This window comes from Salarias fasciatus, chromosome 12, assembly GCF_902148845.1.
Source record: "Salarias fasciatus chromosome 12, fSalaFa1.1, whole genome shotgun sequence".
Classification (NCBI taxonomy): domain Eukaryota; kingdom Metazoa; phylum Chordata; class Actinopteri; order Blenniiformes; family Blenniidae; genus Salarias; species Salarias fasciatus.
In genome coordinates this window covers 25,500,799-25,518,233 of record NC_043756.1, presented here as the reverse complement: position 1 = coordinate 25,518,233, position 17,435 = coordinate 25,500,799, and the positions used below count along the sequence as shown (strand labels likewise).

Sequence of the window (17,435 nt, the reverse complement as noted above, 5' to 3'; positions counted from 1 at the left end):
TTCAGTGCTGCATGGGAGCGTTAAAAGCTGAACATATTCACACACACGTTTGTGTTGTTTATTGATTGTCTTTGTGAAGGTGTGAAGGTGCCATGTTGTATTGTCTGAATGCATGCTGTATGTGCATCCTGTTCTTTCGAATGAGTTGATGTATTTGCCTTTGTTTAAGATGAGTTTAGACCCCAGGAAGAAGAGAGACTTATATTCAGTGGCTCATGGGGATCTTAATAAATAAACAATAAACAATAAACACACTTAAATATGTTACTCATTATTTGAAATGGTTGAGCATGTAAATGAACTCCTTCAGCACAGAGTGGTGGAATTTCACACAATAAATGAAAGGACAGTCAGTCAGGAATGACTTCAACACTTTATAGTGGAAGACACTGAAACCAAATGTTGACTGGGGTGTCCAGACTGAGGTCACTGCCCAGAAAGTGGTGGCACAGAAAATGATCGAAACAAAACTTCCCTGGAGCAACTTATTGGGGAGATGCAGTTTTTAATGGTTCACACTAGATGGGAGCACATGAGAAACTCTGAACATGATGGAAGAGAATCAACACAGGATATGTCTAAACATTCAGACTGATCTGGATCATTATGGATTTAATCAAGAGTGAATATCAAACCAAGCAGGAGTCCAGAACCAAGCAGGACAGCACAAAATGACAGAAGACCAGAAGACAAAAGAAAAACACACAAAACAACCCTGACAAGAGTCAGAGATGCACCACAGTCTGTGGGGAAAATGCTCTTTGGACACATGAGACTGAGGCTTTTGAGTCAGTTTGTTGGTGCATAGTGTCCAAAACATAATCCCTAGCGCCACACACACACGCACGCACGCACGCACGCACGCACACACACACACACACACACACACACACACACACACACACACACACACACACACACACACACAAAATGTTAATAAGTATGCACAAATAACTAATAATTGTTGGCTCAAACTCACAGCTGTCCTCGTTTCTAAAAACCTCCGTAGTCGTGAAGCACTGTGACACTGAACGTCCAGAGCTGGATTCAAAAGCGTCCTGACAGTCACACAAGGCCGAATATGGAAGACTGAACTCAACACAAACTGAAAACATTGGACTGACGTGTAATCAACTCAGAGCATTCAGAGATAAGGGATTCTGTGGAATCACCAGCGGAGACGAATTATCAGTGCTGCTGTATTAACTGGAATTTCACAATAAATTTGAAGGACTTGGTGACCAGGCATCCAAATATGCTTATTCAACATCGTATTTTGACCTCTGACTTTCAGCTGATCTTCGACCTGGACCTTTCAGCTGATTCTGGCTCCACTCTCATCCTCAGCTCACTGGCCCCGCTGGAAAGACTCTAACTTGAGTAGTTGGGGTCCAGAGGACATCGATGTTCTATTTCCTCCAGCTGACAGTATGAATCTCCCAGGTTGAGTTTGATAAAGTTCAGCACATCTTCACACATCTGATCAGTTTCACGTTTGACAAATGTTTTTATTGAAAATAAGCTCATATCAGTTCGGCTAGTGTCGGTTTCTGCGTCCACATTGACGAATCTCCACGTGTCTGCTGTCCAGTTGACGGCCACAGTCCTCTCAGGTCTGCTTTAGCTTTTGTCTCTGGAGTTTCTTCGCATCTTGTTCCCACCGTGACTCTCACTGTTTGTCTTGTGGACAGGACATGTATGTTGAGTCGAGACACAAAAAAAACAGGCCAAGAGAACGAGCCGACACTTCTCAGCTGTGAAATCGACTTGATTGATAACCGACGATGGAATGTGTGGAACAAGGAGGTGAGTACTGATAACTGTGTGGGACTGAATGATGGCAGTGTTGCATCATTCACAGGGATTTCTGCAGAATTTCACGGATATGGGCGGTCATTTGGCAATCAACATCCACGTGTCGGTCTCTATATAAAGACAGGTGATTCTTTGACAGAACAGCAGCATCCAGCAGCGACCAGCAGCATCCAGCAGCGACCAGCAGCATACAGCAGCATATAGCAGACTTCAGACCAGCAGCATCCAGCAGCGACCAGCAGCATCCAGCAGTGACCAGCAGCATACAGCAGCATACAGCAGACTTTAGACCAGCAGCCACAGTCTGTCTTCACGTAAGTTCCTTTCCTCCATGTTGACTCGTCCTGTTTCCTCGCATGCGGTGGCCAGCCACATCCAGGAACCTGATGGGGGTCCAGGATCTTCTTCAGAGATGTGAAAGTCTTGAAAAGGATCCTTGTCTGCAATATAATGAAGCAGTTTGATGTTTCACAGTTTGTACGTTCACATCAAGCTCACGGTCCAGGTGGAGCTTATTGTCCTCAAGAGGACAGTTTGTGGTAGAGTCAGCAGAGAAACAGGAAACACTGACAGAGCTCATACAATACACAGCGTTGAACTCCGATACGTCATCTTTGTTTCCTCACATTCTGTTTGACTCGATGTTCACTCGTGAACCTTTTCTTCTGATCTGATGCAGGAACCAAACATGCCGATCACTCAGATTGACGTTTCCCTGAATGAAATTGAAGAGAGTCAGCTCCGTGCAAATGGCTTCAGAAAGGATGAAGTCAACCTGAACAAAGGAGCAGGAGGCAACAAAGTCCACCTCTGGTACAAAGATGAGTGTGAAGGCCAGGCTCTCACCAGGATTCAGTTTTCTTACACTGATGACATGGCAAAGGGCCTTTCTGATGCAGGGTACCGCAAGGTCAACAAGAACCTCAACGCTGGAACAAGCGGAGCCAACGTCTTCCTGTGGTACTACAAGGGTGACACAGATGCTGATGTTGCCATCAAAGACCTTTACGTCTCCACAGACGCCGCCGACGAAGCCCAGAGGGTTCGATTCGGCTGGGAGAGGCTGACCTGTGATCTGAACCATCACGCTGGAGGAAACTGGGTCTACCTGTGGGTGGAGAGAGAAGTCCCAGTCTACATCAGGGACGTCACTGCCACCTCCACCTGGAAGAGTGACGTTGACCTCTTTCAGAGAGGGTACACCAGGATGGACGACAACACCAACAAGTTTGTGAACGGGGACCGGGTCTACATCTGGTACCTCAAGACCACCGACCAGCAGGAAGCCATCAAGGATCTGCAGGTCTCCACCAGTGATGGCGAGTACAACAACATCCAACAACAAGGACACGACGTGGTCAACATGGATCTGAACAAGGGGACCGGAAGAAACCAGGTGTTCCTGTGGTACAAGAAGGATGGGAATCGCCCCGTAAAAGGCATGGGGCTGATCACTCAGCGAGCCGTCAAGCAGTACAAGGAGGTCGGGGCCCGCATCAAGGAGACCACTCAAGCCAGCAGCCCGTGTGGAAGTTTCACCTTGTACCTGTATTTCCACCACTGAGAGCTGTGATGGTGGCCGAGCTGAGCCTGCTCTCTGGCAACAGTGCAACCTGTCTAAAAGATTCCTTTCCAACCACTTTTTCTTCCTTAATGCCACAACATTTGACCGTTTGAACTCAAATTTAAATCATGCCATGAGTCCAGATGTTTGACACCTGAACAAATGGCTCTGAATCGCTTTTCTTTCATGACTTTCTGCTTCAATAAAAGGCTCATTTGCATCTCAAATCAGTTTTTGTCTCATTAGACCTCAACACACTCCTCCTTTCGAGCCCTGCAGCACCTCCTGCTGGACAGTCCTCTCTGAAAGCCAATCCTAAAACCAAGCAGCAGCAGACTCAGACATGCCAATATTAGCCATCACACCACAATCAAAAACCTTGAATCAAAGGAACACTCAGTGAACATGTTCAACAGGTCTTCGTAAAGTCTTGTCAGTCTTCAACCTGCAGTTTTAACAGGCATGAACTGAGCACAGACTTCATAAGCACACCGCTCTCATTACTGACGATGGACTTGTCACTGAGCATGTTTTGCCCAAAAGTAGAGGTCAGGTTCAGGTCCTCTGAGGTCCTGAACACAAATGATCAGATCACACATTCCTATTGCATTGGTAGATGTTGACGTGACAAAAAAATACAACAAAATACAAGCAAAACATGAGTGTGAAAAGACATTCCCCCAAGACCTGAAGACACACTGCAGGCTACAGCAGCCACAGTGGAGGTTACAGCTACTAGTTCAGGCCAAAATGGAGGTTTTCATCTCCTGGAGTTCGGGAGTTCAGACCACAGTCAAGGTCTCATCTGAAGAGGGGTTCGTTGAGGCTGAAATAAAGGGGCTACAGCTGCGACAGCTGACACTTTGGTCCACAGTGGAAGTTTAGTGTGTGTTTGAGGTTCATCTGGAACCCATCCACTGGGCTCTCTAACAGAACCAAAACAGAACCCATCCACTGGACTTCACAGAGAACGTTCTCATTTATGATGTCCTCTCTTTGAGTCTCTGTTTTTGATGTTAAACTCTTCTCATGTGTAACTGATGTGATGCAAAAGTGACAATGATAATGTGTAATATTATTCTTACTAATAATAATTACTTGCACTCATGAGAGACTTGCCCGGACTAACCAAAGCCCTGGTCTGTATCTGTCAGGTGAGCAACGAAATACCATCAAACCAGAAGAACAGGTTTGCCAGCATTTCCGATGACCTTAGAATTCAGTGAGCTCATTGCTGAAGTACATGATTCAAAGACAGAAGATGGCAGGTGAGCACCAGGTGTCTGTCTCCTCCTCCATGTGGAGATGAGGAGGAGTCCAGCTCCTGGACATAAACGCCCGACCAGAGACGGTGGGAGGAACCTCATCTTCACTGGACTGTCAGGAGACGCTGAGAGCAAAGTAAGTGTTTTAGCTTGGTCTGGGATGATACGCTGTTTGATCAACCATTTGTCATGAAAACACGTGAGATTAATTGATTGCGGTGAATTTCGATAATCGGTATTGCTGCCAGTGTCCTCACAGATCAGCGCAGAGGTTGAGTCCAGCTTTTTACACCTTAGAAAGTTGGCAAAGGTGAAGGCCATTCTCACACACCAGTAATTTGAAACAATATAATTAATGTAATTCATTCAACATGCTTCATAAAGCTCTTAAATATTAAGTAAATTATGTTTGATTTGAGTGTCCTTCTATGTGTGAGATCACAGAACTGCTGCTCATCTGTGAAAACAGCGTTGTTTGGGTTATTTTAAATCAATATTCATTTCAATTTAAGGGAGTCCAAAAAAGTTGGACACCATAATGCCAGTTGGACCTTTTTTGTTCAAGGATAATTTATGACATTAAAATAATTCATGTTATTTATCATAATTCACTGGCTTTTTGTTTCGTTTCATTCTCCACAGCAGCTAAGAAAATGGCAGGTAAGAGTTTTTGTTTCACAGCCCACGGAAAAACACATGAACACAGGAAGTCCGAATGTCCGTGTTCTTCCATTGTCCCACTCATTAGGATTTGATGAGCCTCATGGGTGTATTGACATTCGTACAAATGTTAATACACCCATGAGGCTCATCAAATCCTAATATGCGTCGCTGCAGACCTAAGTTTTCAGGAGGAGTTCCTCGAGAGCCACAACGCCTACAGGGCAGCACACGGCGCGCCGCCGCTTACCCTGAGCGACTCACTGACGGCCTCGGCTCAGAGGTGGGCCGACTACCTGTTGCAGCTGGGCCAGATGCAGCACAGCAACATGGGCACCGGAGAGAACATTTACTGCAAGTGGGGCTCCTCGTCTGAGGCTCTAACAGGTCAGTTACCGTCTGGTCCTGCAGGCGCACAGTGCTTTTTGTTTTTAATGTCACTGGATCATAGGGGTGGAAATCTCACACACACCTTTGGGTCACCAGCTAGCCTCAGAGATCCCCTGCCAACCATGACGCCGCCATGCAGGCAAGCATGCCAAACATAACATCAGTGATTAACAAAGAAGATTCATTTGTGGGAGATTGTGCAGCCGGACATTTTGCTTGTCTCCAAGAAGAATGCAAGTTTGGCGATTTTGATGATAAAAATTGAACAGATTAGTATCATGAGAAAGTTGAGGGAGTTGCAGAAGTTTAGTGCACACGCCAACACTCAAATCTTCAGATTCATTCACTGTTTCCTTCTTCTTTGTGTCAGACCAACAGAAGCGCTGTGCGAACACCAACAAAATTTTTGGTTGAAGCTTCATTTTTGTAGTGAACGTCTCTCATAGAAGCTCCCCCGGCTAATTGTCTGTCTGTGACCGTGCAGGGAGAGAAGCCGTGGACAAATGGTACAGCGAGATCAAGGACTACGACTATAGATATCCTGGATTCAGATACAACACCGGTAAAGCACGAAGAAAGCACATGTAGACACATATAGAATGTGATGCTAATGCTAATGCTAACTTGATGATCACTGAGTGATAGCCACTATTCTGGTATGTTTTCCCGTCGGACTGGTTACTGTGTGTGGCTGAGGCTTTCCGACTGCTATTGTTCTTGCTGTAGGTCACTTCACTCAGGTGGTGTGGAGGTCCAGCACTGAGCTGGGCGTGGGCGTGGCCACCGATGGCCACAGGGTCTTTGTGGTGGGCCAGTACCTCCCACCTGGCAACTACAGCAACCGCTTTGAGGACAACGTTCGCCCAAAAGGTAATGCGTCGCATTTATTTCCCCCGCTGCTTTTTTAGCGAGCTATACATCTCTGCGCATTGGGAGAATACAGAGTCAGAGAAGCAAGTCTTTCAGGACAAAGGTTTCAGAAGCAATTCAACTATTGTGTGTCAACAAAAACTCAGTACTGCCAACTAGTGGGTCGGAGGGAGATGACAAACTGAAAATTAGCATTATCAACAAAACAAAAAAAAACAAATGATCAAAAAAAAACAAAAATACTGTAGCAGCCACTGAAGAGTAATGGGGCGGGGGTGGAGCAAAGGACCACGGGGAGTACTGACTTTATGTGTTGCCTGAGTGACACCCTGAGCTGAGGTGAGGCGGCTGGTGAACACACCCCTTGGAGTGAGATGTGTGTTTGGTTCAAAATAAAGGCATCCTGAGTAACACAATCTGCCTCTTTGTTCCTGTGACGGCATTATATTGGTGTCAGAAGTGGGATCAGGATGGCAGCTGATGCGTCCAACCTTGTATAACCTGAGAGAGGTCTTCACAGCCATCCACCGGGCTGTGCTGAAAATTAAACCAGCTAAGTGCAGCTTGCTTACCGGAGAGTTTCTTGATCACGTCGTCAGTGAGAACAGGGTGGCCATGGATACAGCCAAGGTGGCCATAGATAAAGACTGGCCCTCACCCACGAATGTTAGCGAGCTGTGGAGCTTCCAGGGACTTGCGTCATCAAGGGCTTCGCCACAACCACCAGCCTGCTCCACCACCTGACGGACATAGGGCAGCCGTTACCGGTGGGACAACAACTGCTCCGCCACCCCCCAGCAGCTCCGGATGGCCCTGACAGAGGGTCCAGTCCTGGCCTTTCCAAATCCTCACCAACCCTTCATCCCGGGCACAAATGCCAGCAACACAGGAGTTGGGGCGGTGCTGGCACAGCTGGTAGACAGGGGGAGCGCACAGAGGCATACTTCAGCCGCTCCCTGAGTCGCACGGAGAGGAATTACTGTGTGACATGGTTGGAGCTGCTGACTGTGGTTGCGGCTGTGCAGAACTTCAGGCCATATCTGCAGGGCAGTCGCCTCACCCTCTGGACTGATCACACCTCCCTCACCTGGCTGCTAATCTTCAAGCAGGCAGAAGGACAGGTGGTGTGGTGGTTAGACACTGCAGAGCTATGACTTTGAGCTGCAGCATTAGGCCGGGAGTTTCCATGATAACGCAGATGTGCTCTCTCTGACAGCAGAGTGCCATTACGGCCACCACCAGGAGGACAGATACCACTTGCCATCAGTGGCAGTCACTGCAGCCACCGAGCTCATGACTCCGCTGTGCCCAGAGGAGCTAAAACAGCAGCAGGAGGCCGGCCCAACCCTGACGGAAGTAAAGAGCTGGTTGGAGGATGAACGGTGACCAGAGTGGACGGAGGTGTCAGCTCAGAGCCAGGAGCTGAAATCATACTACTCTCAACTGGGCAGCAGTGAGCGACAGGTTGCTGTATCGATGATGGCAAGCTGCGTGGCGAGGCAACGACATCCTCCAGCTGCTGGTTCCTCGTGCACTCTGCTCTCAAGTCCTCCAGATGACACATGGTTCAGCAGCAGCGAGTCACTGCAGGAATGCTAAGACTCTTCACCACCTCCGGGGGCGGTTCTACTGGCCTGGCTGAGCTGGTGACGTGGAGCTCTACCTTCACTGCTGCGATGACTGCACGACTCTGAAAGGCCCGTCCCAATGCTCCCGCGCCCTGCTGCAGCAGTACCTGGTGGGGGCCCCAGTGGAGAGAGTGGGGGTGGATATCCTCGGGCCATTTCTAGTGACGGAGGCTGGACACCGCCATGTCCTTGTGGCTGTGGGTTATTTTATAAAGCGAAGTGTCCTGAGGCGTATGCTGTGCCAGATCAAAGCTCAGCCACCACAGCAGAGAAGCTGGTGGAGGTGATGTTCTCAGGCTTTGGGTTCCCCGCCGAGCTCCACAGCGACCAGGGCAGGAACTTTGAGGCACAGGCGTCTGATGAGTTCTGCCGGAGGTTAGGGGTACACAAGATCTGGATCTTCACCCCCAGTGTGACGGACTGGTTCAACCGCACCCTGGCCATCTGTTCCTGGGTCTGTGGTCTTATCGCACTGCTGTACAGGAGTCCAGCCAGTGCACACCTGCAGCCTCATGTTTGGACGAGATCTCCGGACAATGGTGGATTTTATGTTTGGGACCCCGCCAGAATCGGAGATCACTGGGGAACCGGAGATGGATTTGTACCGCTGGCTTAAGGACCGTCTGCATGCCGTCCACAAGATCACCTGCCTAGCGCAGGCCAGCGCTGGGATAAAACAGAAACAGGCTTATGAAACGCGGTGCCAGGGACAGGTGTTTACACCTGGGAACAAGGTGTATATTTACTGTCCGGTTCATAAAAAGGGTATTTGCCCTAAACTAAACAGCCATTGACAGGGACTGTGCTGTACAAAATCTGAGATGTTGTGCACCAGGTGCACACACCTGGATGCCGACGAATTGTGGTGTTGCACCGGGACCGGCTGGCAACATATCACCACCTCGCCCCACAGACAGCGAACCCACCACCAAGCACAGAAACCAGTCCCAACCCACCTCAGAGGACCGACGTCCCCCCACTTGGACAATTCTGTGATGGCTGTGGGTGTCGCCGGGACAGCTGATCCCTTGGGAGGGGCCTGTGTAGCGGTCGCTGAGGGGACACGAGTGGCGCAAAGGTCAATGGGAAGTACTGTCTTTATTTGTGTGTTGCCTTAGTGACATCCTGAGCCAATGTGAAGCGGCTGGTGAGCACACCCCTTGGAGTGAGACATACAGTATGTGTGTGGTTCAAAATAAAGGCATCCTGAGCAACACAATCTGCCTCTTCATTCCTGCATAGGCACTGACGTCGTTACACTACTATCAACATGAATATGTGGACCACAATTCAGGATTACCAACCTACAAAAACACAGACGTCAGTAAAATCAGCTGACTAGAAAAAACACCAACAGATAAACAAAATAGAATTCAAAATGCTAAACAAAAAATCACATATGCCAAAACAGAACTAAACCGTTTACCAGCACTCCCCCAATGAAAGACAGGTCCATCACACCCCCACCCACCCTCAACCAGCAACAAGGTCAATGTTTCTGGTGAAATCTACTCATATTTAGAGGAAATGGACAAACATAGATGCAAGGAAGAGCCAAAACATTGAAGGAGGACAGTGATGCTGAGTAGGAAAGAGATAATGGAGAACAGTGAATCAGGTGTCAGGACCCATTAGGAGCTGATAGTCAGACGCTTGATTAACATTTCAAACTATATAGACAATAATATGTGTACACATATATGTGTATTGCTTGACAATGATCCATTCTCATGTTTTTGTATCCCTGTTCTCTTTTCCAAGGAGAAGAACTGGTGGGTGATCAGGAGTCTGCTGAAGAGAATGAAGAGGAACAACAAGATGAAGAGGAATGTGATGGTGAAGAGGAATGTGAAGATGAAGAGGAATGCGAAGATGAAGAGGAATGTGAAGATGAAGAGGAATATGAAGATGAAGAGGAATGTGAAGATGAAGAGTAAAGTTAAGTTGTACCTGGAGCCTGTATATACCTTGTTCCTCACCATGCAGAACACCCCAAAGTGCCAGTCCTGAAATATTACAAGCAACTTGAGATCTAAACAAGTTGTTCAGCTGGTTGAGTTGCCTAAAGTGCAGCCTCCACCTCTGTTCCACTTCAATTTTTGTGTGGAAAAGTTGATGATGAACACAGATTGTGAGGATTAGATTTGGGGACAAATTTTGAGTGAAAGTGCATCGTTTTTGCCGTTGACACAACCGCAGAGCCCGAGCGTCTTTGAAAAAGTTTCCACCTTAAGAGTCGTTCAAAAACCAGCTCCAAGCACCATTGAACGTTGACAGTATAAGCATTTTGACCTGAAATTGGTGTCTTTAACTTCTTTCTATGGTTGAGAGACAAGCACTTTGGGAATAGGATGTTGCTTTTACTGCCTGTCACTTACCCACAGAGTCTGTGGGAATTTTTAAATCCCTGCTGAAAACTGTTATGGCAATTTTATTTAATAAAGGGCATCAGCCGGTGAGTTCGTTTTGGTTTCTTTTATTATGCTGTACAGCAGGAGAAGTCACGCAGTCAACAGAGTAACAGAGTGAGTTCTGCCCTCGCAGGGGCGTGCAAGCCTCTAATAACTATCTGCTACGTTCACTCCCAGGGGCCTTGACTGCACCCAGCCATAGGCTGGACACAGGAAGACTCCCACGAGTGCCCGCAGCTGCTACGCTAAGATTATCAGGAAAAGTAAATTCTAGACAAAGCATTCGCGGTTCCCCACACATCTGAGTGTGTGAGAGCTACGGGTATTTATAACAAATAAATCTAAGCACTGCAAAACAGTTAAGCATGCACTCAATAGAAATTTCCACCACAAAACCCACCTCTTTTCTTTGGCCTTCAGCTACATTTTACCTTGTCTTTAGTCTCTTGTGTTCGAGTTCAAGATGTGTTTTGATTGTCTATTAATTTTGTCTTTTCACCTTTTATGATTGCTTTTATTCTTTGCACTTTTGTGAAGCACTTTAGCACGGCTATACTGTTTGTAAATGTGCTATATAAATAAATTTGACTTGACTTACGTGAACCATGTCAGTGCCTTTCTAGACACAGAGGTGCTTGTTTTTCACTGTCCTACATTTTCGATTAACTGATTGACCTTTTCTGAGTCATGGCTTTTTGAAATAAACACTTTCTGCTTGTGCATCGCCATTTCAATGTGCAAATGTACTTTTTACATCGTTACCGTCATCGCATGTCTTCTTCAGCTATCTGGTGGTGGAACCATGTAGCCACGTGGCGGTTTGTCCCTCCATCTGACCTGCTACTCCCACCCTCATCAAATCAATCCAATCGGTAAACTTAACGGTTTCTGAATGGTGCTGTGTAAAAAAAAAACAGAAAACTGCCATCTCTCTATTATTTAGGTTGATTTATTTACATTTTAAACAGAGGCATTGCCCCTTGAGATAAGTGATCTCGTTTTCGAGGGGGACCTCCACATTAACTGAAAATGAATAGTACAGGTGCACAGTCAGAGCAACAAATCTATTGTAGTACAAAAACAAGAACATCAAAACTAGAAACAACAAAAAGCAACGGAATAAATAGCCCCCCCCCCCCCCCACCTCCACCCCCCCCCCCCCCCCCCCCCCACCCACCCACACCTGCTCTCAACATTCAACCAGCCTTCAAGTCATTGATTGTACATTATCCCATACTGCACTTGTATGACATTGCTCCAATAAAGATCCATCCATGAAGAAACTAATAGCAGTTACAGATGCTTCGAAGAGGACTGTAAATGGCATTTCGAAACATTGATAGAGAAGTAATTGATCTGATATTAGTAGGAAGGTTGTTCCAGTCTTAAGGAGCTTTCACACTAAAGGCAGATCTTCCGTAAACAGTGTTGGTTCTAGGAACTGTAAAATGAACTTGATCCGTGTGTCGAAGGCTATACAGAGTATGACAAGGCACAAGATATTGCTTCAAGTATTCTGGATAGTTAAAGTAGATGCATCTAAAGATAAACAGCAACCAGTGATAGTTTCTTCTAGCAGAAGGTGAGAGCCAAGACAACTTCTCATATAAAACGCAGAGGTGTGTCCTATAGGGGCAGCGGAGGATAAATCTACAGACTGTTATAAGCCACATCTAGAGAATGTAAACAGGTGGAGGTAGCATTAAAATAGACATCTGCATAGTCAAGAATAGGTAGCAGTAACCGATTGGCTACTCTTGTTCTTACCCGATAACTAAAACAGCTCACAGATTGATACAAGGCTCTTAGACTATAGTTGAGTTCATTAGTTGTATTTATGTGTTTCAAAGGAAAAGTCTTTTTCTAACTGTGGCAATGATGGGATGGATAATTTAATGAAGATATATTATTGAACCCGACAACGCCACCCTGGGAATTTCACCCAAGGAATTATTCAAAGTACGAAGGCGCACTGGTTCGTTGCCCGGAAGAACGGCTTGAGACGTGGTTGCACTGATAAAACAAAATTTTATTAACAAATTGGTTTAAAATAACATTCACACCATAAAACTCAGGGAGGAGGGGAAAGGGAGAATTTACCCTGGCTGAGGCCGAGTGAGTAGGCCCGGGTTCGAGAGGTGGAGGGACCATCCAAAAGAAAAATAAATCAATCGAAATCACCCAACCTGTGGCATACACACAAAAAATACTCCCACCACCAGGAACACGCAAAGAAAATGGAGGGACGCCATCGCCGGGTCACCAACACCGCCACCACCGGCCTCCAGCCACTGAAAAAGGGGAAGGGTTGCAATCAAAAGAAATGAAAATTAACAAAAGATACACATAACACAAAACACACGTTCACACACTCATTCATACTGAAGGTGGGGGCGGAGAGCCCCCGTTTAAGACCGTGCCTCGGCCTGCACAAGGCATGGGGGATTTGGCTCCATCGTAGCTGCTGCGCCGTCGTCGGATCTCCTCAGCATCACAGGCAGATGGCGTTATACAGATTGGGGGGTATCAGAAACAAAGACTTGTGACAAAGCAGCTCAACCCCAGCAGCTGGAGACAATCAGCTGGAGACAAAGCAGCAGCGACACTACCAGCCGATCACAGCGGCGCCTGGATCAATGAAATACTATTATTAGACTAATTCATGCCGAGGGACTGCAACTATACACATGCATACCTGAGATTGCAGCAGATGCACACACGCACACTCAGAAGAGGGAGGGAGAGAGGACTCCAGCCACCAATGCTTTACCTGTGACCACACTAGCATCAGCCACCTGTGGTAGCATCTACTACACTGAAGAGAGGACACCTACCAAAGCTGAACAATGCAGCGAAGCCTCAAAATGGAGCGCCGAACTGCACACAAACAGTTGCCTGCAAACGAGCACCGACGCTGTAAGCACAATGAGGGAAATAAAGCAGCCAGCAAGCTGAAGCAGCGTGCAGCCGTACCTCTCAGTCGGGCAGCCTCTGACCTGGATGTGACGTGCCAAGACCAGCAGAAGTGCAAAAGGATGATTGCTGGGAGTAGGGCTGCTTTTATACTGGGCCACCTTACCAGGTGGCCGATCAGCAGCACCCTGCACAGAGCACACACACCTCTCTACTGCTACACAACCATACACCTAAATATTTAACACTCTCAGTTGGTTCCAAGGGAGAAAAGTCAAACCAAATACAAAGAGAGATTAGTTCTCCAAGTAGACCATTGTCTTCTCTGGAATAGCATTGAGTAGGACTTTGTTTTATTAAGTAATAGCCTAATTTGTTAAGGGAAAGCCACCACTGTACAGAGTTAAAATCAGATTGTAAAGATCGATCAATATCAGAAATATTCTCTTTTGAGCAATAAATAATAGTATCATCAGTGTAAAGATGAATGTTGCAGTCAATATATGAAAGTGGCAAGTCAATAAAAATGGAAAATAATAAAGAGAAGGGAATGCCTTTCTCAATACTGATGAAATCCGCCTGGCTACCTCTAAAGGACACACACTGGTGACGCTCATGTAGATACGAATTAAACCATAGTAAAGATGATCTAGAAAGGCCTATTGCATGAAGTTTATCCAAAAGTAGGTAATGATCAACAAGGCCAAATGCCTTCGTAAGATCTAAGAAGACTGCTCCAGTACACATATTATTGTTAAAACCGTGAACTATATCATTTGTAAACGATAAAAGAGCAGAACTAGTGGAGAAGTTCTTCCTGAATCCTGATTGGCATTGAGACAATATATTGTATCTTATGAGATAATCAGATAATTGGTTAAAGATAATTTTCTCAAATGTTTTTACAACGCTATTAATAATAGAATAGGTCTATAATTATTTACATTTTGAGGATCATCCCCTTTATGCAAAGGAATGACCTTTGCAGATTTCCAAGCTGTAGGCACTACAGAATTAGCGAAGGACATATTGAAAAGTTTAGGGACGCTGACTGCATTGGTACAGCCCCTCAGGCTTCTTTATTATGACGTTTCAACTTTGACCTTCTTTATGGAAACACTTCTACAATTACACCACTGGGTGGCGTCCAAACACAATAAGACAAACATCTTGGCTGGACAAGCTCAGAAGCAACGTCGGAGCAGGTCTGCTATTTGGAAAAATCTTTATTCACAAATGCAGATATTTCAAGATCAAGCCCTGTCCGATGCATCACAGTGACATATGCCTCAGTGTTGTGCTGACAGCTCTGAAGAAATCTGTTGAAAAAAATCACTGTCACGTTTGAGATTTTTCCTTTTATTTTTTTTTTTTTTTTTTGGGCGGATCAGATTGTTTGAGCCTCCTGCTATCCAGTTTTGGCCGATGGGCCTTATCTTTGACACTCCTGTTCTAGACCATAGAACAGACTCATAAACTACCCCGTTACAGCTTTAGTCAGTTTTCATTGTAATCATTTGGAAACTCGGAGAATGGATTCAAGGAGAGTCCGAATGAGAACCTGTGCCAGTTACAATCAGAGATATCTCGACTGCATGATCTGGAAACAACCACTTAAATGATAAATATGCCACTGAAATACACAAGATATCAGGAACTGAAGTCTTGGAGTCTCAGAGCGCCTCCTTGTGGCTGTAAACCCTTGTTTTGTCATTTAGTAAAGAGTTCATGAGCTCCTCCTCATCCAGGAAATTCGATTGCTTCATGCTTCCTCTGTGGTTTCCTCTGATACAGTTCACCAATCTTTTTTTGTGTGGAGAACAAAAGCAGTCTGGATGAGGCCTGGGATTGTTGAATGTTGATACCATTTATATCAACAAATATGATGGGAGTTAAACTGTATATCTACATCTGAATTTTATGCTTCACGTTACATAAATACACCAGTGCTTGTTTTGAGCTGCTGTCTTGGCCAGGCTTCCCAAGAAGACGAGATCGTTGTGTCTCAACGGGGCTGACCTGGTTAAAGGCTAAAATAAAACAACAAAAGGAAAAAATGGAAAGAGAAAACGGCTTCATTCATTCTCGCTCCAGGACACTCAACATGTAGACGTGGGTAATTGGGAATCAAACTTGCAACACTGCCATTGAGGGACCGCCACTGTGCAAACGAAGCCTCGGCCGCCTCAACATTGAACCAGAGACAATGCTGCGGTGAAATGACAGTGCTAACCGCTTTAACCACTGTGAAAATAGGATACAAGTCTGTGTTTCCTCTCAGAAGTGACCCAGATACCGACGTGTCGGGAACGGACTGGACTTCTGCTGTTAGTTCAGGGTTAAGGGGGAAATAAGTAATTCTAAAAACCAAAGTCTGCCACAAACAGTGACAGACTGGGTGGAAAGTCAGCGAGCTGTGACTCAGTGCTGACACATTTCCTCTGTCCGGCCCTCCAGCCTCGAATGAGAACCACATTTCCCATAAACCCTCCCTCTGACTGAACCCTCCTCCTCTTCCTCCAGACCTTCCAGCGTGACGGGTTCTTGATCACTTCTGCGGGATGCGGAGGATATGTAGACGCCGTCACAGATGGCAGAAGGGCATCGGTCTCTGGCGTCCCGGCGTTGTGACGCTGGTGTGTGTTTGGTGTGTGTTTGTTGAGCGGCGGCGTGGGCGGAGGCAGTGCGGACTTCCCCTGGGCGCTCGTCACACTGAGGGGCTGTGGCTGTGCATAGCCTGCTGCTGAGTATCCCATTCTGAAGGCACTTCATGACTCCACCGGCTGGAGAACGGTCAAACGCACCATTCTTAAAGACACATTACGCTCAGGGAGAATCAATGGAGGGAGCGTTTCCTCTCCTCATAGAGCACAGACACAGACACTTCAGTTGTGTTGTTATGGCTGAAATAGCGCTGGTCATACCAGTCACATGTAGCGAGGGTCATGACTGCTGAGGCCCTGACCCTGACTCCCAGCAGGGTCGATTATTCACTGTTAGCAGATCGTGCATTATGTTTCAGGACTCAGTTCCTGATGCTGTAAAAAGTCTTTCTCCTCCTCCCCAGTACTGACCAGGCCCGACCCTGCTTCGCTTCTGCAGCATTACTGCATAAACAGACACACCAAACTACCAGAGTTTTCCATTTTCACTTATAAACATAATGTAAATGTGACCTTAATCTGCTATCTGTTCAGACGTATATTTTCATATTCATTGAGCTGGTTTGCCAGCTGAGCTGAGCTGAGCGTTGTTTCACATGGACTTTTACAAAGCCTGCTCAGGGTGGAACCTGCAGACAGACAACACTTCGTCCTGACACACTTTGATGGGTTCTGTCTGTGGCCTCGGAGAACTGCAGTCTAGTGTGTGTGTGTGTGTGTGTGTGTGTGTGTGTGTGTGTGTGTGTGTGTGTGTGTGTGTGTGTGTGTGAGTGAGAGGCCTAAAGCTTCAACAGGGGCGAGTCAGTAACCTGATCTTAGAGTGAATCAGTGGTTCTCTCTGCAGACGTTCTGAACATGAACCCAGTTGTTCCCATCGAACACCTGCCCACCCCCAAAGCCTCTTTCCCTCCAGATCCATTGAACACCCCCCCCCCCCCCCCAACACACACACACACACAGATGGCTGTTGCTGCTATTATTATGATGGAGGAATTGTTGCTCTGACAGTGAAAAAAATAAAGTCTCACATTGATTGAGCCTCACATACAGATTATCATATGGAACATGAACAAGAAACTCTTTCAACTAATCAGTGTCCAAACCAAAGCTAATCATTGAAGATACATCCTGGAGCTGAACAGACCAAACCACTGTCTCAGAATTGGTGACATTCTGGGTGAGGTTACGTCTCAATTTCCTTAATCTATGAGGAAAATGTCTGTTTGATTGTTTGATTTTCATAAGAGCTGAATTTT

At 46.3% G+C, this 17,435-nt stretch overlaps 2 protein-coding genes across 4 annotated transcripts; both read left to right on the top strand.

Annotated features, from left to right (window-relative positions):
• The first annotated feature begins 2,119 nt into the window (after positions 1–2,119).
• LOC115397819 (uncharacterized) lies at positions 2,120–3,379 on the top strand. The gene is made up of 2 exons (XM_030104297.1): positions 2,120–2,129; positions 2,495–3,379. Exon 2 carries the CDS (start codon positions 2,504–2,506, stop codon positions 3,377–3,379), a length of 876 nt encoding a protein of 291 aa, XP_029960157.1. The 5' UTR covers positions 2,120–2,129; positions 2,495–2,503.
• A 1,285-nt stretch (positions 3,380–4,664) lies between these two features.
• Positions 4,665–10,704, top strand: LOC115398775 (Golgi-associated plant pathogenesis-related protein 1-like). 3 transcript variants are annotated; one of them, XM_030105720.1, is made up of 6 exons: positions 4,665–4,780; positions 5,287–5,304; positions 5,482–5,691; positions 6,179–6,256; positions 6,421–6,564; positions 7,781–9,917. In XM_030105720.1, the coding sequence occupies exons 2-6, from the start codon at positions 5,298–5,300 to the stop codon at positions 7,948–7,950; spliced, it is 609 nt and encodes a 202-aa protein (XP_029961580.1). In that variant the 5' UTR covers positions 4,665–4,780; positions 5,287–5,297; the 3' UTR covers positions 7,951–9,917. The 3 variants fall into 3 exon arrangements, with proteins under 3 accessions (XP_029961580.1, XP_029961578.1, XP_029961579.1); XM_030105718.1 differs by lacking the exon at positions 7,781–9,917 and adding an exon at positions 9,954–10,704 and having other exon boundaries at positions 4,667–4,780; XM_030105719.1 differs by lacking the exon at positions 7,781–9,917 and adding an exon at positions 9,954–10,704 and having other exon boundaries at positions 4,746–4,780; positions 5,290–5,304.
• The last annotated feature ends 6,731 nt before the right edge of the window (positions 10,705–17,435 follow it).

Bases quoted from the DNA above. Each gene is read 5' to 3' on its own strand.
- LOC115397819 (XM_030104297.1), top strand. From the start codon at position 2,504: ATGCCGATCACTCAGATTGACGTTTCCCTGAATGAAATTGAAGAGAGT.
- LOC115398775 (XM_030105718.1), top strand. The intron at 6,257-6,420 runs GTAAAGCACGAA...TTCTTGCTGTAG, and splicing joins TGGATTCAGATACAACACCG to GTCACTTCACTCAGGTGGTG. The intron at 6,565-9,953 runs GTAATGCGTCGC...CTCTTTTCCAAG, and splicing joins GGACAACGTTCGCCCAAAAG to GAGAAGAACTGGTGGGTGAT.